A 23,298-nucleotide genomic window follows, 5' to 3' on the forward strand; every position below is an offset into this window, starting at 1 on the left:
TTCACAGGATTCACAGCAACCTTTTTCACATGACAATCAGGCACCAAGTGTGGATAGTAGAAACATTTTTGATCATCCTTCTGCTGCTTACCTCTCTGAAGAACTTCCCTTTGATGACATTTTGTATCGCTAGGACTGCCCGAAGCAGGGTTTGGAACTGATGCCTATTCCCGTTAATCAGATGGTCCCTACGTTGAGATGATAGTGGGAAATAGGAAACATCTATTCTTGATAGATACAGGGGCACAGAAGTGTTCCAATGACCATTCACGGGTTCCAAACATTCCACTGTCAGGGCAAACCAATGTTTCTGTAGGGTTTTCTGGCACACCAGATGTCTGTCCGGTTTCTTCACTGGTACCTATTACTTTAGGTCCATTTACAGACCACTGTCCATTACTTTTGACTATGTATTGTGGAGAGAATTTTGTGGGGTTGAATCTGTTGAAAGAATTAAATGCAGTAATTCATTGTTCTTCAAATGGAGTGCGTTTGACGATTTCACCACAGCAAATTTCTGTCTCTCAATTCTTGACCAGACCTTTGCCGCCGGAATTCAGTAATGTTCCGGAGTGTTTATGGGCAATTGATGATAATGATGTCAGTGTTTTGCAAATTGAGGCCGTTAAGATTATTTTGAAACATGGAGTGAAGTTGCCACGCACTCCTCAGTATAAGATCTCGGTCGATGGTGAGCAAGCTTTGAAATGCATAGTCTCCGATTTTGTGCATCGCGGGGTAATTGAGGAAATTGCAGGTAGTTTATGCAATAGTCCGATTTTGCCCGTGTACAAAAAAGGGGATAATGCAATTCCTTTCCATTTCATTATTGATTTACGTGCCATCGATAAGATTGTTGCTCCACAATTTCCCATTGTGCCTGATGTGACGACAATATTAACTATGATTCTGGCTTCAGCTACTCACTTTAGTGTTGTGGATCTAAATATCGCCTTTTTTAGTATCCCTATACACAAAGACATTAGATACTTGTTCACGTTCACCTTAGGGGGACGCTCGTTTACCTTCACCCGTGCACTAGAGGGATACACAGAGGGTCCTAGCATCTACAGTAGAGCTTTGAAAGAGCAGCTCGATACACTCGAGTTGCCTACCACTTGTACACTACTTCAGTATGTAGACGATCTACTCTTAGCTGCTGACTCAGAGAGCGCTTGTAAGGAGGGCACTGTGTTGAGGCTTATTCATCTAGCACAGCACGGACACAAAGCTTCACTTAAAAAATGTCAGTATTGTCGACAGGAGGTTGTTTATTTAGGCTATCTCCTGTCAAAGGAGGGAAGAAGGTTAACGCCTGAGCGGATAAAAATCATTTCTAGCACGTCTGTCCCAAATACACAGAAGGAAGTTAGAGCCTTGATAGGAATGGCTTCTTACTGTAGGCAGTGGATCCCAAACTTCTTCTTAGTGATTAAACCAATGTTGGCTTTGACGAGAAGGGTATTTCTTTGCCATTGCCGTGGAACTTGGAACTCCAGCAAGCATTTGATTTGCTCAAGACTGCATTGTGCTCGGCACCAGTTTTGGGTACAGCAAACTATGAAAAGGCCTTTGTGTTGTATGTGCATGAATGTGATGGATGTGCTTTGGCTGTATTAACGCAGGACCATGGAGGGAAGAATAGGCCGTGCGGCTACTTTTCTTCCACCGTTGATCCTGTTGCATGCGCTTTGCCAAGATTTTTGAGAGCTGTCGCTGCTGCTTCTGCGTCCGTAAAACAGAGCGAGGGAATGGTCCTAGGCCATGCTTTAACCCTGATTGTACCTCACTCTGTCGATGTTCTATTAAACAGAACACAAACACAGCACCTCACCTCTGCACGATTAACGAGATACAAATTGATCTTTTTTGCACCGCACATCCAAATAAAGAGGTGTTGTGTCCTTAATCCGGTTGAACTTTTACCTATCCCGCAAGTTACTGCTTGCAGTGATGAAGAGTCACAGGACTGCCTTTACACTACAGAGCAAGAGACAAAAGGCAGAATCGATCTAAAAGATACTCCCTTGAATAATCCACAAGGGGAGCTGTTTTGTGATGGCTCCTGTTTCAAACTCCCGGATGGTAAATCCACAGCTGCTTATGCAATCACCACATTTAGCACGGTCGTGGAGACCAAAAGAGTCACGCATAACTCTGCGCAGGCCGCAGAGATTATAGCATTAACCCGAGCTTGTGAAGTTTCTGAAGGGCTTACCGTAAATATATATACTGACATTCAGTATGCCTTTGGGATGGTTCACAACTTCGGCAGATTTTGGGCAGAACAAGGTTTCTTGACCTCACATGGCACTAAAATCCAGAATGGCTCCTTGATAGTACGGTTACTCTCAGCGCTTGCACTCCCTACTCAGCTAGCAGTTATGAAATGCGCAGCATATCAGAAGATCATAGATAATGTAGGAAAAGGGAACGCTTTCGCTGACCAGATAGCCAAACAGACTGCCACTGATCTCTCTTCAGAAATGCATACTTCAAGGGAAGCCACAAATGCCTGTGCTTTGGATGAGGGCATTGATTCTGTGAAAAACATTCAAGCTGATGCCACGTTAGAGGAATCTAAGAAATGGGCTGAGGGTTTGGCAAAATTGGATGATGACGGGTGTTGGGTGGATAAGGTGGAAGGGAAATGGTTACTGCCTGTGGTCATGGGTAGGCCAGCTAACATTTGGAATTTACCGAAGCCCCGTTCTCTACGTGAAGTTGAAAATGTACTTCTTTCTGACTATTGTGGACAGTTAACTAAAAATCTGTATTTCATTTCTTACCAGGTGTGAGATGCTTTACCTGTTAAATACGAGTGCTCAGGTCACAGCATATGGCCGGGGGACTGGGTCCTGACCAAGTCGTTTGAATGATCTTCTTGTCTCGCACCTCGTTGGCGGGGCCCACACTTAGTCCTCCTGGTCACACAGACAGCAGTGCGAGTGGAGGGCGGGAAGCACTGGATCCACGTGTCCCCCATCAAAAGGATTCCTTTCCCTTTGCCACACGCTAAAGAAGATACAGAACCCGTCACCAATACTGTGACCAATGATCATAAAGCATCAAACAGCATTGAGAGTGTGTCAGAGTATCTCCCTGAGCCTGTGGGGCCTGGGGAAACAGCTGCTTCATCTCCACACTCTCCAATGGTTCCTTTTTCAAAATCGCATGGTTTTCAGATCATTCAGTACCAGGGATCACAAGGTACAATCTGCGTCCGAGAAAGTAGACTTACTTAACGCTTTGGCTCTGCGATCAAGGAAAATCATCGAAGGGCTTGTCTCTTTGGCCCAATCTTTTGGACATAAGGGGATTCTGTTGGCTAGGGTTTGTGAAAGGACTAAGAAGACGCTCGATCTGGAGATCGCCAGCACATTGACTCTGGTGTAATCGTTTGAAGAAACAATGCCTGCAACCGCTCACACTCGTACGGAACAGATAAGAGACTGTGTGACCGATTGTAAAAATGAACAATCGAATGTGTGGGCCCCGAAAACGTATTGTTGTCTTGTGATAATGTTAACTGGTTTTACAATAGTCATTGCTTTAGGATTCTGGTATTTGGAAGAAGTACATCTGCTTGAAATTCTGTTACCCACTGAAAATGTACCCACTATTTCTACGCCTTTCGTGCATCTGCACACTCTATCTCCTAGAGACTCTCAGCACAGACAGAGTTGCCATAACAATACTCTATTACTCATTATGACTGCTACACATGCCATTTTTAATAAGTCTAATTGTTGGGTCTGCTCACATTTACCGCAACACAGGGATAAGGGGCTGGGTTGGTATATTCATCCTTTACCTTTGACAACTGCATGCTATGGTTCTCCGCTGTTTCCCATAAACTCCACTTTCAATGAACTGGGACTTCAATTCACCCTTAAAGTTCTCATTATTAGAATATTTTACCAACAGAACATTGGGAAGGAGTCAACGCTAGTTTAAGGGGTAGGTGAGGATATTACTCATATTCCAAAAAGAGATCCGGTCAGTAGTTTCTTAATACATTGAACATTCAAACCGATCAGAATTAAAATTCTCCATTACATCCAGAAAATGAGTTTTGTCCCAGCCAATACCTACATTAACCTTATGGCTGTGTCAGTAGAACAAACTCAATCAGTAAAGTTCTTCAAATCATGTTCCAACTGGGTTCAAACTCTGTCCAGAAAATAAAAACATCATCCAAGTATCTCAACAACAGAAAATTTCCCCGTAGCCAATTAGAATGAGGAGCAATCTCTTGTGTCCAAAATCTTTGCATAGAACGTTTGGCAAACCCATATGGCTGGTCTAATAATTGTCGGAAAAATAGATTTTCAATTTCTAACAATGCGACAATGAACTCATGATTATCATTGGTTAAATGACAAGTTATTTATTCAATGCATTATTTAAAGTCCACCATAAAGCTGTCATGCTACTCTTCCTCACTTTAGACTCCTTTGACTTACAGGTATTCCAGAGACGTGTGGATGGTTCCGTGGACTTCTTCCGTGACTGGATCTCCTATAAGAAGGGTTTTGGGAATCAGCTGTCAGAATTCTGGTTGGGGAATGACAACATTCACAGTTTAACCTCTGGAGGTAAGTGCATCTTCCCATTGTTAGTACTTAACAATTTGTGACTTCTAGGTGAGTTGCGTCCTGACTTGGACAACTTGTCATCTAAAATATGTATGGTACAAAAAAGGACTTGAATACTTTGTATTTGTGTATTTCACCCCCACACTTTTGAAGTCATAATTGTGAACTCAAGGACTCTGTGTTAAATTCAATTGTTCACCAGTGCAATTATGCTTCAGGGCAGAACACATGCACCGCTGGCAAAGCGGTGCTGCTTCACATTTCAGGATCTCAAGATTATGATGAGAGTTGTGTCTTTTATCATGAACTAACATCTCTATTTAGTTAAGATACAGATTTTCAGATCATCACTTAATCAAAGTGAACAACTGTGTCCTTTTTGTGGGGTGTTTAATAATGCCATGACACAATTATGCTGAAGCAAGATAGCAGACAAAACCACATTGAAACGGAAAATTACACATAAAATAGTATTGCTGATGAATAACGTAACAACGAATTGACTGATCTATAATGTTACTGCTTTTTTAAACATTCCCAGCTAGCAAATGGGTTTTGATAGCTGTTGGTACTGAGAAGCAGATGCAGATATAGGCTAACATTGAACATCCTTCAGATTGTCTCTGTGAAAGGAGGATGTGCTGTTAGACTTTTATCAAAGGCAGCACTAACCCAAGACCATTCTTTTCAGCTGCTAGTAAGACCAACACTCCTGGTACATTACGAATCATAGAGCAGCAACCATCACAAAACTACTCAGAAATGAACTGCCTCTGATAATAAGGCACACATGCAGAAACATCCAAAGAGACAAAATCACTGTGCAATCCTGTCCCTGCACTTTCCGGCTGTCTGCAGCAAATTTTGCCAGAGACTCCACTTGCATAACTATTTTTATATGGACAGAGAGGAAAGGATTCGATAGTGAGGTTAATGTGGCACACACATTACAGAAACACTTATTTTCTTCAAATAGAAACACTGCATTATTCCTTGCCTCAATTTTGAATCTTACCTTAAATTTAGTATCTTAGTCATCATCAAACATGCCAATAAGAAAGTAACATATTTTATAATGGAAATAAGGACTGGCAACACATTTTCCTTCATAATAATACTATATACATAACATACGTACTTCTGCCTGCAGCAAATAAAATATATGAAATGTTTCTATTTTTACAAAATAAAGTGTATCAAATGATTGTAATAGTGTTAAGTTCTAATATTTACATTAATAATAATACAAACATAATTCTAGTGTTTGCAAAAAACATGATTACTATTTATGGTATATATTGCTAATAAATCCTTTCCCTAAATGTAATATTACTTTCTACAAGATAATATACACACAAATGATGCTATTTAACTGATCATTACATTATACAAAGTCAGAACTTAATGTCACAGATAATCAAATTAGTACACGGTGGGTGTGTGCTGGCCTCCCAGCCAATCAGGAGGCTCAGAGCGGGGTTTTTTACTACATGGTAAAAGCTCTGCTCCTAGCCTCCTCAGAAGCGTAGAGGCTGCCATCTTCCCCGTCGGTACTAAGGTAAGTGCGCCACACCCCAATTTCCTCATCCCTCACCCATCCCCAACCCATCTCCAGTTACCTTGCACTCCTTCATCCTACGCCAGTGCCAGGACTTCTCTGTTTTACCGTCTTAGCTCTGACATAACAAAAGCTGCCTTGGAAAGGAAGAAGGGAAAACATGTAGATCCCTACTCCTTAATCCATGGCAACTATTTTATTTTTTTCTTCTTCAAGTTGAGAAACAGCAAATACACAGTTTCATAACTTGAAAAAAAAAGATCAGTATCCAGGTACAATGTACCAGGATAGTAATAGCAATAAAACCCTGAGGGCACGTGCATTACAAGGGTAGATACTGCCCCAGACTAACATTAAAGCCTTCACATCACTGTGGCTTCTAACTTGCCTGGGGCATTACCTGGCCCATTTATGCCCCCGCCCATCATGGTTTATTGCTCAAATACAATTTTATTTACATACAAATATACACCAACAACATCAAAACACTAACTATATAGCTTATGTTTCATGTTTGTACACACTTTAAAAAAAAAGAATGTGTGCAGGAATTTCAGAGCAGTTTACGTAACCTTACTAAGGAAATTGTAACAAATAAACTAACCATGTCATCAGTTGCACTGAATACATAAATCCATGCAACCATGTTTCGTTATTTTGAGTTGACATTTTTTAATGTAAATTCTGACTATTAACTTAATAAGAGCAAGACACATACAATATAACACCAACTATTACTAAATACATAGACAATTAATTCCAAACATTGTGCATCCGTGCTACTTGTCATTAGAATACTTCCTGTAAAATCTGTCTGCATCCTTATTTTGGTCACCAACACACATAAGAAGTTAATGGCAATATTCTATAATCTACACTTTAAAATGCAATGTGTTTTTTATACCTGTCTTCTTTTTTGATACTTTACATTTCTGTGACTTTTCCTCAAAGCTTTCTTTACAACTGTTCTCTTGTTTTTTGTGTAAACAATAATCTCAAACTACACTCTGTAGCTCTCAAAATAATGTACATTCGACACACTTATACAACTTAGTACTTGTAGGAAATATTATTACATGTACAAATATACACAATGTTTTACATACTAAAACAGAAGCTGACAATAGCAGAATGCACGTTTTTTAAAAAATAAGTTCTACCATATTCACCTTCAGAGTAAAAGAAATCAAATATATTTACAGTAAAGTAAAATGTCTACTGTAATCATATGCTGATTTTAAGTAAGATCAAATCTTTTACTGTGTGTTGAGAGGCATTTGAGGACGTCCCCTTTCAGAACCTGACCCTGGGGGTGGATATGTAAAGGAGGAGCAATGGTGCGGAGGAGACTTGCGGAGTTGGGATGAGATACCCTTGGGTGAGACACAGTAGCCCCCATTTTTCTTGTATAAGAAGTCAAATGTCCCTCAGGCTTTTATGGAGTACTACCAACCCTTTCCCTATTTTGCCAGAAAACCATCTCCCAATACACACCAATATGGTACTGAGACAAGGAAGAGACAACATAGAAAGACATCCTTCCTTTATTAACTCAGACATACACAAACATCACTCTGGTACCTGGACTAGGAAAAGGGATGCCGAGTACCAAGACCGTTATGCAATTGAAGAATATTGCCTTTGCCCTAAGACCAAAGGGGTGATATAAATGGCCCGCTAAGCTGAGGCTAATGAGATTGCATGTGGTGAAGGCAGGGAGATGCTTGTCCAAAGCGCCTATGAGCTGTAGAGTAGTTGCAGCGGAAGCAGTTTCTTGGAGATGTCTTCGGATGGTCTTTGGTGTCAGGATTGGGCAGCAGACCTCCTGTAGTCAGGAGAACTCTTTCATCGGTACCCAAGGCAGCAGCGACCCTGATTGAGAGGTGTGCCGAGCCAGGAAGCAGCGCGACAGGCACAGAGATCCTGCCAAAGCGGAGGACGGAACACAGATACAGCATACTCGTTGAGTCAAAGCAGGCTGAATGATTCGATAATGCTGTGGTGTAAATTCTATCCTACGCAGGTCAGATCGCTCGCTAGTGAGCAAAGTACAGCATAGGCAGTTGGAAAGCTGGTCCAACTTAAAGTACAGATGAAGGATAACTACGATAACTTGAAGACTAAAAGAAATTAATGTAATGATTTATGAATACCAAACTGTAATGAAACTGACAAAGCCAAGGAATGGCCAGAAAAACAGTGGAATTTGAAAGTGTGAATAAGCCGTTAACAGGGTACAAATTCCCAGCAGGAGATTTAACAGGAGGTAGTTTTATTTAATGTGACTGATTTGAAGTTTTGTATATCGAACCAAAAAAAAGTAACAATTATTGATGCCACTCGGATGGAAAGCAATGGATAGCGTTCCCTGATACAACGGAACTGTGAATTATGTAAACTAAACAAAACAACCATTGGAAAGTGCCATAAAGAAGACAAGGAACTGTGAATTGTATAATCTGAGGAAAACAAGCATTGGCAAGAGCCATACAGAAAAGAGGAACTGTATAAATACAGCTATGACAAGATTTGGTCATGTAACAAGTGAATGGTGGCAAAATAAGTATTGGAAAATCTGCACAAATATAAGTGCCATATCACAGTTGAGCTGAAGCAGTGGCAGTGGAAGTGGAAGAGAATCCAAAAAGATCTGTTGGTTGCTTGACCTGTAATGGGTGAACCATGTGGTCTGACAACTGCGCCTAGAAAAACGAGTACACCCAACTAAAGAGAGGCCGCTTATTTCATTTATAAGTTTGTGATTGAATGTCAAGAAAAGCTTGCATATTTTGAACTTAAAGAACTGAACTTTGTGATATTGGTGAAAGACAAAGGAGCCTGAAAAGATGAGAAGTATCCCAAGGAATTGTGTTGTTTTGGAAACATTGAGAGACTTGAAAGCGTGTGTAAGGGAATCCCCTTTTTAGTTTGAATGTGAATTGTCTTAAATCCTGAGCAAGGGAGAACCCCTTTTCTGGCCAAGAGCTCGAAGAAGGTCTGAACATTTGTTTGAACACTTTTCATGTGATGCTGACATCCCTACACCTTTTGAACAAGTAGATGTGAGGGTAAGATTTTGGACACAGGCAGACATTTACTTTGGACTTCCTGGCACAGACTACCATTCGTTTCAGTTAGGTAGGGAAATCCCACCTTAGCATAGAGCAGGTTAGGCTTTTTCTCAACCTTCTTGTGATTTTAATACAATTTTGCAGGCCAAACCTCCCCCAGTTATCTGTGTCTACATTCTGATGCCTTCACAATGCCCACTTATTCACAGCATGAACACTCATTTTACAGAATAGAAATAAACTACAACTATAAACCTTTATAAGGATTTACATTGATACCATATTAATAAATAGTAAGTGTGTACACAGTAGTCACTAAAAATGTAGCTCAGTATATTTCTCCATAAAAAAACACTGTTTAATGTGTACTTACACTACCATTGAAGATATGCACAAGTAACTTAAACGTTTGGTTCTAATATTATGTAGGCATCCTTTAAACCCTTAGGCAAATTAGCTTTGTGTGTAAGTGTAGCATCAATGCACACAAGCCAATCTATTTATGTGTGCTCCCATGTACTGAGCTGTCCACTATGAATTGGATGGACTATCATGAAATATAATTGTGCATGTTTTGAATCTTTTATAACAAACTAGCAAAAAGTACCCATTCTAGCAACGGGTTCTCTGGGCAGACATGACAACAATCTCATCAATTGTTGAAAATCAATGATCCTGTAGGTCACTGTTCCAATTTGCTTATTGCTTGATGTGGCATGCACTCTGGAGTAAACTGCACTCAGAATGGGCGTGTGTGGTTGGCTGACATACCTTGGAATAGACGCTGGGTGGAGGTGAGAGTTGGTGTGCTGCTGCATACTGAACCTACTGTGCTCTCTCCCCACCTGTTGTCTCACCCTGGCATGGTGCAGTTCATTATGGTAGACTTGAAAAAGGACCGCCAAAAACATGGTGGACAATCAAAGGGCACACTGTTAACTGACCAGAGTCAGTAAAGTCAGTAAAAGGATTCCTTTTTTGAAAAATTCGTCATGAATTCACATAGAAATTTCAACGTTGACAAGATTTGAATATATATGTGTAAAAAATGTGCAGTTTTTATTCAAGCAAAAAACATATTCATAATCATTCAAAAATAAAGACAGTACTAGATACTTTAACATTTCTTTGTGTCTAAGAAGAAACATTTGGACAGTTCATTGCGTGTGAATTATATCACAAGCATATTCAGAATAAGGACAATGCCCTTCATCAGGTACAGTTTTCAAATTGATTCCCTACAAATAAACATAATAAATGATAATATAATCTAGTACAGGTGTGCATTAGATCTATAGTTATTTGTTTTGTATTAATTAACTTGAGAGAGGACTGACCTGTGTCCTTTCAGTGTTCATTCATTTTGGTTGGTACCTTTCTTTCATGAGGGCAATGTAACATGCGGTTGGTGTTCGGCGACTTACTTCTTTGTAATGTGTACATAGCAATCTGATTTTCTGACGATCTTCCTTGTGGATGTCCGCGCGACTTCCTTCAGGCGAGTGTTGTCTCCATTTAAGAATTCGTTAGTTCCAGTACATTCAATATGCACGCGTTGCTGTAAAGTATCACCCGGACCTTCGAATCGGGAAACAAAACTGCAGAGGTTCCCTGTCTGTAATCATGTTGTCTTGACACCCGACAGTGGGCATGTTGGGTAATCCAATGTGTATTTACCTTCTGTGAATGCAGGCTGCCATCTTGGAACATTCGGCCCTCGTTCATTGTAACTGAGAAAGGAACTATTTCCGAACTTCTGTCGTTATCAAGTTATTATAAATCTTTTATTTTTGGTGTTGTTATTTTGATTTGCGTGTCGTGTCCATACCTTTAGTTTAAATAGATCAATTTTTGTGATCAAATTTGTTATGTCTATAATGAGAATCTTACATTGATTTTGCTGACCTGTTAGAGATCTGATCTCTGAAGTCTCCTCCGCAGTGTGTGGTTTTGACAAAACACTGAATGTATTGTGCTAAAAATAGGCATGGGTATTTGTTACTGAATTCTTCTTTACATTTGTTAGTTGTCAGAGGGTAACTAACTCAATTTAAACGTCAACTGGATGTAGATTGAGTTGAAATTATAAATGACAACTCATATCCCAATGGACATTCATTCCTTTCGGGTACATGGAGTTTAGTCGGTCAATCCAGAATAATTCTCTTTGTAGGAATAATTTAGTCATATTTCATCCTCTTCTTGGCAATGTTACATGGTCTAGGATGATGAATTTGATTTGGGCTATTGAGTGAGACTCTTTCAAGAAGTGTTGTGCTACTGGAGATCGCCCTGCCTTATACAGAATGCTCGATCAGTGCAAAGAAACAAGTCACACGTCTCTGCACTCGGCGCATTGGCACCTGCGTATGTACCATCTTGGAATCTCCTGCAAGCAGTACGCCCGGGGATAAATAGGCTACAGCTTCCAGTTGGGTGGTTAGTTCCATGGTCAACTATACCATCCCTGGCCAGTCTAACAATAGTTCAAGATCAAGCTCCTGAAGCTGAAAAGGTGACCTGGATGCAACTTAAGTGTACACTGGGAGAAGATTGCCTCTGGCGTTCCCCAGACGGCTGCTTGGTGACACTGAAGAGCAAGCTGCCCATCTGGCTACTCAAGTTCAGAGACTGGCTCTAGCCCTTTCACATTTAGTGACATAGCAGTGCTGATTAACCGGTTCGACTGGTCCTGGGAGCCTGCCCCACAAGCGAGATTCATGACAAGGCTCCAGTGGGGCCTCCTATTTGCCCTGATGAAGGCGGTTCATATAGAGTAATACTGATCCGGCTGATGTAGTTGGAGTTGGATACTTCCTCTGCCGAAACGTGCACCATTCGCAAGGGGGTCATTTGAATCAATAAGGATGTTTTGGGGTCTATGGACTACTTATTGCCAGGCCTACATTCGATACCAAGAAATTTGACTACAGTCCCCCTGTCACGTTGGCACCTGTAATATCATCTGAAAGATGAGATGCTTTATTGAATATCGTGCACGGGTAGTATCCTACACCCACCCTTGCACTGAAGCATAGCCTTTATGATTTCACCAGTGATTTATGCCATGCTACATGATCAAGGACTTTGAACAGATTCATGTACTGAAGCAAAACTGTGATTTATTTTTAATTCCTTTATGTTCAGATTATTTGAGTTTTTCACACACAAATTATTTATAAATGTCTCCATGTTCATTTTTGAATGTTTCTTATTCTAATACAAACCACGTTTTTTCACCATCATGGTTGTATGTGATTTTCCTTGTTTAACCCTTATCTTCTTTCTGGACATTTCCATGGAGTAGAAACTTAGAGGTTTTTTTTCCATTAGAACCACAAATACCAGGATTCCCATCACTAGGATATAATTGTTTCATTTATTGATAACATATGGGAACACACCTGGTCAGTAGCAGTACTAACTCTTCTTGGTTCCCGTGCTACTGGAGATCGGTCATTCTTTAGTCTGATGTTCGACTTGTGTTCGGACCAGCACATTTTCACTTTCTTCATTGTCATCCCTACATAGAAGATTCCACATGGACATTTGATCCGTAAATGATGTTTTTGTGTCACATGTGTCACATGTAGACGTGTGTCGTAATTTAATCTTGTATCCCATGTGAGGGTGGGTGATGTATTCTGCCTTGATTAAATTGTTACAGTTGTTGCAATTGTTACATGGGAGAGTCCCCTTATGTTTCTGATTGGTCACCCTTTTGGCTGAGAAGTCTGCTTTGATTAAATTGTCTCGCATTGATCTACCTTTGCTATATGTAAAGAGGGGAGGAGTTGGAAAAAGGCTTAATAGAGTTGGATCCAGTGATAAGTTTGTCCAAGGTTTTTTAACAATCCTTTTCATTGTGTTGCTCTGGTTGGAGTAGGTTGTCACATATACAAGATTTTCTGCTTGCTTCTTTTCTTGTGGACACAAGGCTTCTTGTCTCTGGATGTGTGCAGCTTTCTGTTTGCAATGTTCTACTGTTGCTTGGTCATATCCCCTTTGTTTAAATTTCTCCACTAAGTTTTGTCCTTATAGTAGATTTGATTGGAGACAATCCTACGATACCTTAGGAATTGGTTTAATGGAATACTTGAGAAAGTGTTCTTGGGATGGAAACTCTTTGCACGTAGAAGGCTATTTCTATCTGTCTCCTTGGTAAACAATTGTAGACTGTAATCCTCCGTCTTTTGTGTAAATTCTTACATCCAGAAAGTCTATTGATGACTGTTATGGAGAATTCTCATAAATGGCTAATTTCCCTTACCTACTGAGTCCCTCAGCAGCTTTGCGGGATTTCTAGGATTTATTTTTCTCACCTGGTAAGGTAAGAGTGTGAGCCTTTTTTCCCACTCTTACATGTGTTTTGCTATGTGCATTTCTACTTTTTGTATGATCTTGGGCACTGGAGCCTCACCTACTCCATGGCACCATTTTCACTATGTGTGTTACAGAGCACCTTCAGTGCAGTGACACAGGGTTGCCTTTGAGACTTCCCACTGACTCCATTTTCTGGGGCTGATTACTGTCCCCCAGAAAAGATAAAGTTGCCATTAACTTTATTTAGTCACTTTTTCCACAGATCCAGTGCACCCGTTCTTAAATGGAGTATTGGAAAGGGTTAATTCTTATCCTTTTTTATATGTGTCTCTTGGAGCATTGTTTCGCTCCCTTTACACTAAGACTTGGCTGGTGGCAGTGGTATCTACCCTATTATTTATACCGCGGTTATCTTAAATAACCATGGTATTGTTTTAGGCTATTATATTAGCCTCAAACATAAACCTGCTTGACCATATATATTTTTTGTTTACGGTTCCGGCTGGGTTTATTCGCCATTTCTTTTTGTAAATATTTTTCTCGTGTATTACTCTGTGTGCCAAACCAGGTTTGGTTCCTTTGTTCATTGCCTTTTCACGGGCTTCCACGTAGAAGCCCTCCTTTAGGTGCCTGAAAGTCTGGATAGGCAGGATGTGAGGGAGGGGTTTTAGGACCCCTGCCATAGGTTCCCTTGGTAACCCAAGTCACACTCCTGTTTGATTGGCTGGGTGACTGTCCTTGCTAGGACAGCCACCCTTCTATGTGATTGACAGCCAGACAGCCAGGCTGTATGAATGGGGGAAAACTGAATAAAAAGTAGGTCTCTGGGACTGGAAAGGCAGAGTCACCACTGGAACAAAAGAACCAACAAGGAACTTGAAGAAGAGGACCCCTACCACGACTGAACTGCCCGGTGAAGTACTGCTGCAGGTCCAAATCGCCAGAATCCGCCGACAGAGAAGATCCTCCAGGAAACTTCTTCCGTTGAGCTGGTGGGACCAACCAGTTGTCCCAAACTGCAAGCCAGGACCCCTCCTCTGGTCGAATTCGCTCTACAGCGCTACAGTAGGCCGGATAGCCGGGAAGGTCGGTCCCTGCTTGGGTTTTAAGGAGCGCACCTTTTATATGTTGCTTTGCTCTACTGCTGGTTTCTTCCCTGGTTAGTGCAGGACCCTCCAGTCTTCCTACTTCTGATCAGTCCGACAGTTACTTCAGGAACCGTGAGCCTGCAGAAACTACCAGGAACGTCTGCCTCAGCTACAGCTCCCTCTCCATTTTAAGGTAGTGTGCAAATGGGTTGTTCGTTTCATTCAGCCGTGGTGAAAGTGTTTGAAATCTTTCTTCAATCCAAAGGTTTTTCCTTCTCTTCTCTTTGAACTAACTTTTCTACCAACCAACCTCGTCCAGAAACCGTGCCACGAACTTTACCGCGAACTACATTGAACTGTATTATCTTGAGTAAAAGACATTTGAACCATTGACTTTGGCCCTAATGCTTTTCTATCTGATTTTATCATTGAAGTTCCTCTTATTCAATTGCCCTGAGTACTTACCTGTTAGTGGGTTCATTTTCTGCTAACTTTGACTTTCCCTCCCTTTCAAATTGTTGGAGTGCCATTTTTTTCCCACTTCATTTTGTGAGCTTAACTTGTCTGGAATTTAAGGGAAGTGGTGTGGTGTATTTTGAATGATTTTTAAAATGCTTATGATGGTGAGATGTTATATAACTGAAGAATGAAATAAATGTATATTCTTTTACTTGAAAACCTTGAGTCAGTGTTTGCCTGAATCATAGTAATTGCTGTTTTTTGTGCACCTATTTGATACTGCTCAGTTACTCTTGAGATAAGTCTGGCTGCTCAGCCACAGCTAGCACTTTAACTGTGTAGTACAGGCTTGTACCAAAGGGGAATTTGTACTGTCTCGTGTAGTCTTAATTGTGTGTGGTGTTCCCAAAGGGTACTGCATATAATTCTGCCTAACAATGACTTACTTACTTTCGAAGTGAATTTAATTCTGGGGGCCATTGTGTCCATGAATTTGAAAAACTCATCAAGTTCCTCTTGTGTGCCGCCCCAGATGCCAAATAGGTCATCAATGTACCTCACAAACATTTTTAGATGTTTACTCCATTTGCTCTTCGTGATTATATTTTGTTCTTCTAAGTATGCCATATATGGGTTGGCGTAGTCGGGACCATCGAGGCCCCCATTGATGTGCCTGAAATTTGGATGAAATATCTCTTTTCAAACATAAAGAAATTATTGTTCAACACAATCTTCAATAGTTTAAAAATAAATAGACGGTCCGCTGGACATGCTTCTGTGTGTTGAGTAATAGCCACTCCATTGCTTCAAGGCCTCCTTGGTGTGTGATGTTCGTATAGAGACTTGTTACATCCATTGTGAATAGGTAATTTGTTTTGTCATCAAACTGGACATTCCGTAGTTTCAATAGAAATTCAATGGTGTCTTTAATGTACGTGGTGAATTTCCATGTCAATGGTTGCACAGCTCTGTCAATGTATTGTGCCAAGGGTTTTAACAGGCTGTTAGTTGCAGCTATGATTGGTCTCCCGGGTGGATTTTGTAAATTCTTGTGTATTTTTGGTAATGTGTAGATCACTGGCATTAGTAGATGTCCATATGTAAGAAATTGCTTAGTACGTTGACTGATAAATCCGTCAGTTTCTGCTTCATCTAGTACAGTCATGATGATGTCTCATACTGCATCTGATGGATCTGTAAAGACTTCTAGGTATGTGTTTTTGTCTTGTAGTTGGTTCTCAATTTCCATTTTATACTTCATAGTGTTCATCAGGACCAGGGCTCCGCCGTTGTCGGCAGGTTTATTTGTCAATTCAGGATGTTTCCATAATGGGTCTAACACTTGTTCTCTGTGAGAGAAATTCAATTGAGACTCTCTTCGAAAGTTGATTTTGCATAAATCATTCAATACTTGTTTCTGAAATTAGTCTAGGATGGTATTTTGTATCTGTGGTGTAAACGTACTTGTTAGTCTCATTTCTAGATATTCAGGTTTGGCTTTCTGTGTATCTTCCCACTGATCTGATTCGAAGAATATCGTCAGCTTCATTTTCCGGGTTAGTTTAAAAAAGCACATTTTCTCTTTGAGGAGAGAGCTGTTGTATTGCAGTACAAATGTCAAACCTTTTTGTAAGGTTGATTTTTCAAAATTAGTCAAGGTATGACTTGAGATGTTTATCACTAGGTTTTCTTTGGACGAAGTGTGTCTTTCCTCGATAGGTTTTTTCTTCTTACCTCTTCTAGTCGTGCACGTTCTAAAAAAGACGACAGAGCTGGAGGGATCTCCGTTGATGTTGAGGCCACCTGAGAATAAACCACGAGATTCGTTGTCTGTCCTGTTGTGGGTGTTTTAATTCCTCCACTTGAAGCCTCTGAGGATGTGTTTTCGGGATTTGGAGTTCTTTTATTTCTTGAAAAAGGTGGAACTCCCGTTCTTGATTGATCTTTCTGATGGTAATATTCTTTCCAACTATACACAATATCCAATTTATAGTCTAATGTATCCCTTCTGAATTTACATTTTTTTTTATTCTATTAATTTTTTGTATCCATGTAGTTTGGAGTTAGTTTCTTACAGTAACTGATTTAGTTCTTCTTTTGTAACAGCAGACTCTAGTTGGGTTTTAATGTTTTCCAATTCTGTATCAATGGATTCTAAGGATTTAGAAAGTTCTTCTATTGCCAAATGATTAAGTCAAGTGAACATTTATAAATTCGGGAATCTCCTTGCAAAGTGTGGGTTCTAGGTCAATTCGTAACCCTCTCAGAATGCATTGGGCTCTGTAGTATTGGGATAGAGTTGTTGCATGAAGTTTCTGACTTATTTCTTTTCTGATTAATTGTTCCAGTTGTATCGCTAGTTCTTCGGGTTTATTGGTGGAACCAAGGTCATGGTCGGTCGTCTTGACTAAATTTAGAATTCTTAAAGCTTCATCTTCAGTGAAAGCTAATGTTTCTGCTCTATTATTAGTAAGCAATTTGATTTTTGAAAATGACATTACTGAATTGTTGATTGAATCGGTGCAACCTCTAAAGTTGGGGTAACCTAAAGAGAAGATTGCAAGAACTGGGTATAGAGGTGCACTCCAAATGTTCTTGATTTCTAATTGTTCAAATGGTTGTTAACCAATTTCCTTGTGAGCTTAGGTGCTACTTTGTGAGTCCTGGACTACTATTTACACAAGTACAGGACTTGTGTAAATAGTAGACCTGAAAAAGGGCCGCCAAAAAACTGGTGGACAATCACAGAGCACACTGTTAACTGACCAGAGTCAGTAAAAGGATTCCTTTTTTGAAAACTTCTCTCATGAATTCACATAGAAATTTCAATGTTGACAAAATTTGAATATATAGGTGTAAAAAACTTTGTTTTTATTCAAGCAAAAAACGTATTCATAATCATTCAAAAATAAAGACAGTATTAATTTAGTATATTCAGTCATCTCATAGCAAATACTAGATACTTTAACATTTCTTTGTGTCTAAGTAGAAACAATTGGACAGTTAATTGCGTTCCAGCAAAGTGACTGTGAATTATATCACAAGCATATTCAGAATAAGGACAATGCAATTCTACGACACGTTTTGGGCGTAGCCCTTCATCAGGTACAGTTTTCAAATTTATTCCCTACAAATAAACAAAATAAATGATATTTTTAGAATCTATAATCTAGTTCAGGTGTACATTAGATCTATAGTTATTTGTTTTGTATTAATAACTTGAGAGAGGACTGATCTGTGTCCTTTCAGTGTTCATTCATCACTCGAATGAGTATGATTCAATATGATTTGATTGTGGTGTTGCAGAAGCCACACATGTTTTGGACAATGTCCTAGTAGAAAAATATCATTGTCAAAAACTTTTTCATGTATGGGATCTTTATAAAAACCGTGTGTGGGACACAGTCGCTTAATGTAAGCGCTGGGTCCCACTACACCGTTACATGGTCTACATTTTCGGTTAGTCAAAGCTGCTGGTACTCACCGTTTTCACGGTAGTAGTTGAGTTAGCTGATTGTTGTCCGTTCGGCATCAGGGTCGAATAATTAATCGTGTCTCTCGCTTTGACCACATTTAATCCGTCGAACTGTGTTTTTGAGAAATATGCTGTCTCTTACTTCTGTTCCCTGCCTCTGGTTAATGTCGGATCTGTGAATTATATTCAAATAATTCATTTTGGTTGGCACCTTTCTTTCATGAGGGCAATGTAACATGCGGTTGTTGTTCAGCGACTTACTTCTTTGTAATGTGTAGATAGCAATCTGCTTTTGCGACGATCTTCCTTGTGAGTGTCTGCATGACTTCCTTCAGTCGAGTGTTGTCTCCATTTCTGAATTTGTTAGTTCCAGTGCGTTCAATATGCGCACGTTGCTGTAAAGTATCACCCAGACCTTCGAATCGGGAAACAAAACTGCAGAGGTTGGGTAATCCAATGTGTATTTACTTCCAGTGAATGCAGGGCACCATCTTGGAACATTCGTCCCTCGTTCATTGTAACTGAGGAAGAAACTATTTCCGAACTTCTGTTGTGATCAAGTTATTATAAATATTTTATTTTTGGTGTTGTTCTTTTGATTTACGTGTCGTGTCCATACCATGCTGCAATTTTAATATGTTATGGCTGAAGCCCCCAGATCAAGCCCCCTTTGGTTTACATTTAATGCTACACTTCAGTTCTAGCATAGGTAATCACACACACAGCATGTGTTGCAATGTTAGCATCATTTGTGACTGGTGGCATTGTTGAAATGATAGTGCCCACCATTTTTCCTTATGAACAAATGCTACCTATACTTTTTTGACTACGTTTGACTGATGAATCTTGAAAACAGGTTGACCTTTCACAGGATTTGACTGTAAAAAATCAACAAAAACTTGGACATGTTTACCTCCAAACAGAACATCCTAGTCAGTCCTTAGGACCACCTGCATTTGCAAGTGAATGAAAGCTAGCATCAAGCTAGACCCCATACTCATTTCATCCACAATAAAGACATTGCATTCTTTTCAGAAGTCTCCGTACTTCTTGTGGTGAATTGGATGCAAGTTTCTGATATTCACGTTTATTGTCATGCTCCACTGGTAGCATCAACAACCAATGTAAAATAGCACCACCTATATTGAATGCTGCTAAGCCTTTGGGAGCAGTCACAATATATGACACATATAAATTGGTCACATGTTGTATTATTGCTCTTGATACATGAGTAAGAAAAGATTTTCCCATACCAGTCTGATCATTAACATGCATCAATAAATGGTTGTAATGGACACAGGAACATTCATGCTTATCATGTTTAAGATCATGCAACAACCTATCTTTTATCTCCTCAGACATTTTCTTTTTTTCTTCCTTTAGATTATTTAGTAACATCTCCACAGTTTTGTGTGAAAGTTTTATTTGTTCCATTACACGCCCCACTTCTTCATTGTCAATCTCAACATCTGTTTGAATAATTGGATCTCCTAACACATGTTCACTCCCTTCAGCAGAGTCTTGACTGCCCTCAGGAGTCTCCTCTGCCAATTCAGCTGCCAAATGTTCTTCTTGGCATATTTCTTTTTGCATTAGTTCCAAGTACTGTTCAAACTTTGGGTACATGATATATACTTTATTTGCAAGAAATGACTCATCAAATGTTTCAAAACTTCTAAGCCGATCACTTTCTGTACAGCATGGCAAGAACAACTGCAAAAGGCAAAAATAAAATAATTCCTTTTTCTCTGCAGTTTGACAAGACCTTTTTATGTGGTTGATGAGATTTCGCTTTTCATGTCTTACCAGACAACCAGTACATCCATTTACTTTAAACCACCCTGTATCATTGTTTGCTTCCAAATTCCAGTATGGTTAGCGTTCTTATATTTCATACAATCAAACGTTTTCCAAAAGTAAAGAGCTATTTGGATAGCAGGTATCACATTCGTTTTCAAAATGTCTATACTATCAGCCACTCTCCTTTAACTGTTCAATTTCAGTCACATGTTATAGTACCCATTTTCTGCTAATTGCAGGACCAAGACTTAGCAACAGTATGTTGATGCTGTGTCCATACAGAGGCAAACTAGTCACCCTGTCTGCCGCTCCATGGCTTCCACAAACTCTGCGTGAGAGCATTTTCATACCAACGCTTACTAGTTTCTGATTAAGACTTTCGTCTGTAGATAAATCAGTCCCCACCTCAGCTGCATTGCTCTTTTCAGCTTTCGTTAAGGTAAACTGTAACATAGCAAGCCACAGCTGTTATGTTATCAGCAATATACTGCACATGAGTATTATCAATCTGAAACTCAGCAATGATAGGATTGTAATCATTAACAAGTTGGCATTCTTTATCTCTTTTAGGTGATACATATTCTTTTGCAATTTGCCAGTTACATGGTCTCAAACAGATGTAAAACACTATCTGTTTGACCAGTTGGGGAAACAGGCCTAGGAAATCCAAATCTGCACATAGTATAGTGCTTGTCTTCAATTTAAAATGTTCTCCACACATGTGCATTTGAACCCTTCCCACCTTGTTCCATAGATCAGCATTGACATGCTGAGCAGGGATAGAACAAGTAACATATATTTCAATAAATTACATTGCACAGCCCTTTACCAAACTGTGGAACAACTGTAACCTACAAAAGCATATTTATATGTGGAGCTCTGCATGCTTGGTTCTCTTGTTTCCAAAATTAGTGTTCCACAATGTGAAGTGGACCATTTTCTTTATTACAAATAAAATGTAACATTGATAAAAATTGTGATGGAAGAAACCAGATACACTATCAGGGTCAATGGCATACAATTCTGCTGGTGTCATGTATATTATATCTCAAATCCACTCTGCAAAATCATCCCAGCCATACTCAGCTCCACTTAAAGTCACATAACAAATTGGAGGACCCAAGTTCCGGAGCATGCATCTAACCTCAGTATATTTTGAATACCAATATTATTTATTTCATCTTCAGGGGCAAGGATATTGGTAATTTTCCCTTCTAGGACTTCATTATTTTGTTTTCATTGTCTCATTTGTAGAAACATTTTGAAATCCAGTTCCTGTTTGAAGTGTTTGAGCAACAAAATATCACAGTGTTGAAAATTCACTTTCATACAGTAAGTGAAAAATATGTTTGATATTGATGCAGAATGTGCAATCTTTAGAATACATATGTGTACAACGGTATTCTGAAGAAGAAATGGGGGCTTTCCGGTCATCCAATCTGCCACCTTTTCCAGCGGGGAAAAAGAATAGGGAAACAACAAGCTTTTAAAGTTTTTTTCCAGACACCGACTGGCGCACCTTTTGTTTCTTTCATTTTATATAATTCAAGACTATCACCAATAACTTCTCGTGAGTGTAGGGAATTCATTGTGTAATGCTCATACAAACTGTTACCTTCTGCAGCAGGGGAAAAACCTCAAAATGACTTTCTCTTTTCTTGTTTGTTTATCCAACATGATGTATAGACAAGTCTAGTACACTCAAACAGTCTTTATGCAGTTCATTGTGATTGAGTAGAAAATATAACGCTCCCTTTACTTTTGAGATAGCTATAAGATGTTACCAAACCGGTCAGTCCTTTGTAGCAACACCATTCACTAAAACACAGAGTGTTCATGTATTCTTGTAAATTGAAAGGCAAATACACAACTTTGCCTTTCACACCTTGCACTAAGAACGTTTTAGGGAGTTTGGATGTATCTGTTTGTAGTCTAACAATAACCTGAAAAGGATGAACAGTTTGCAATGCAATCACTTCAAACCTGTTCAAATCCTGAAGCTCAACAGGAAATTCATGCACCACCATGTTGTTCAATGTGCTTCTTGTAGGAATATTTCTTCTTTGAAATACACTGAAGCAGTATTTGCACACAAACAGTGCATCACTTGTATTGAATCGCTGTTCTACAAATAAATACAGGTAAATGTCCTTCCAAACATCATCTACACGGTCTTTTACTTTCTCTTCTATGTACAATTTATGTACTTGTCTTCTGTAGAAAGTGTGTAAACAGGACACACAAAATCAAGTTGTTCACTTGAAGAATACTCAGAAATTGCCATTCATTGGCTATACTCATGGAAAATGAGATCCTTTGAAAGCATAAGATCATCATTGTCACTTCCTGTGATCATCATGGCCACTTCCTTTCAAGTGATTTTCTACATAGAAATCATATTTGAATTGAGTGATTTTTAACATCTCAAGAGTAGAAACTAAACGTTCTGCACTTCCAATAGTCAACACCCTATTTAACAATGCAAGTGACATACATGGTGATTTGCACTGATACAGTTTAAGAAGAAGATCATGTATTTATCTGTGATGTGCAGCCAGCATACATATGCTGCGAAACGGACTCTGACATCTCAATTTCTGATGACAGGCCAGAGAGTGACCCAGAAGTCCAGTTATTTTTTTTCACAATCTTCACAGTCATCCATTTTCTGCAGCATCTTGATTTGTCGTTGTACATTTTAATTTTTGTGTACTAACTCTAAGCATTTCTTTAACACTCAACAAGAGTACTTGCCCACATTACACAAATAATTACTTTTCCATCCACAACAGATTTTCTTTTCTTACTTCTACTGAACAATGTCCTAAAGTAACTTCTTCACTTTTTCTTGATTTTCAGATTTCTTTTTTTTTCAGAAATCACGTTAACTTTCACTTAATAAACGTCTCTGCAATTGCGAGTCACT

The 23,298-nt window shown here is 39.4% G+C and overlaps 1 protein-coding gene across 1 annotated transcript in view; it reads left to right on the forward strand.

The window, feature by feature from the left end:
• Positions 1-23,298, forward strand: part of LOC138569260 (ficolin-1-like) — a 503,449-nt gene that overhangs the window by 323,305 nt on the left and 156,846 nt on the right. Inside the window, exon 14 of the mRNA XM_069647091.1 lies at positions 4,469-4,598. Coding sequence (XP_069503192.1) covers positions 4,469-4,598 — 130 coding nt within the window. The remainder of the gene's footprint in view (positions 1-4,468; positions 4,599-23,298) is intronic.

Source organism: Ambystoma mexicanum, chromosome 2q (assembly GCF_040938575.1).
Source record: "Ambystoma mexicanum isolate Mex_15411 chromosome 2q, UKY_AmexF1_1, whole genome shotgun sequence".
Classification (NCBI taxonomy): domain Eukaryota; kingdom Metazoa; phylum Chordata; class Amphibia; order Caudata; family Ambystomatidae; genus Ambystoma; species Ambystoma mexicanum.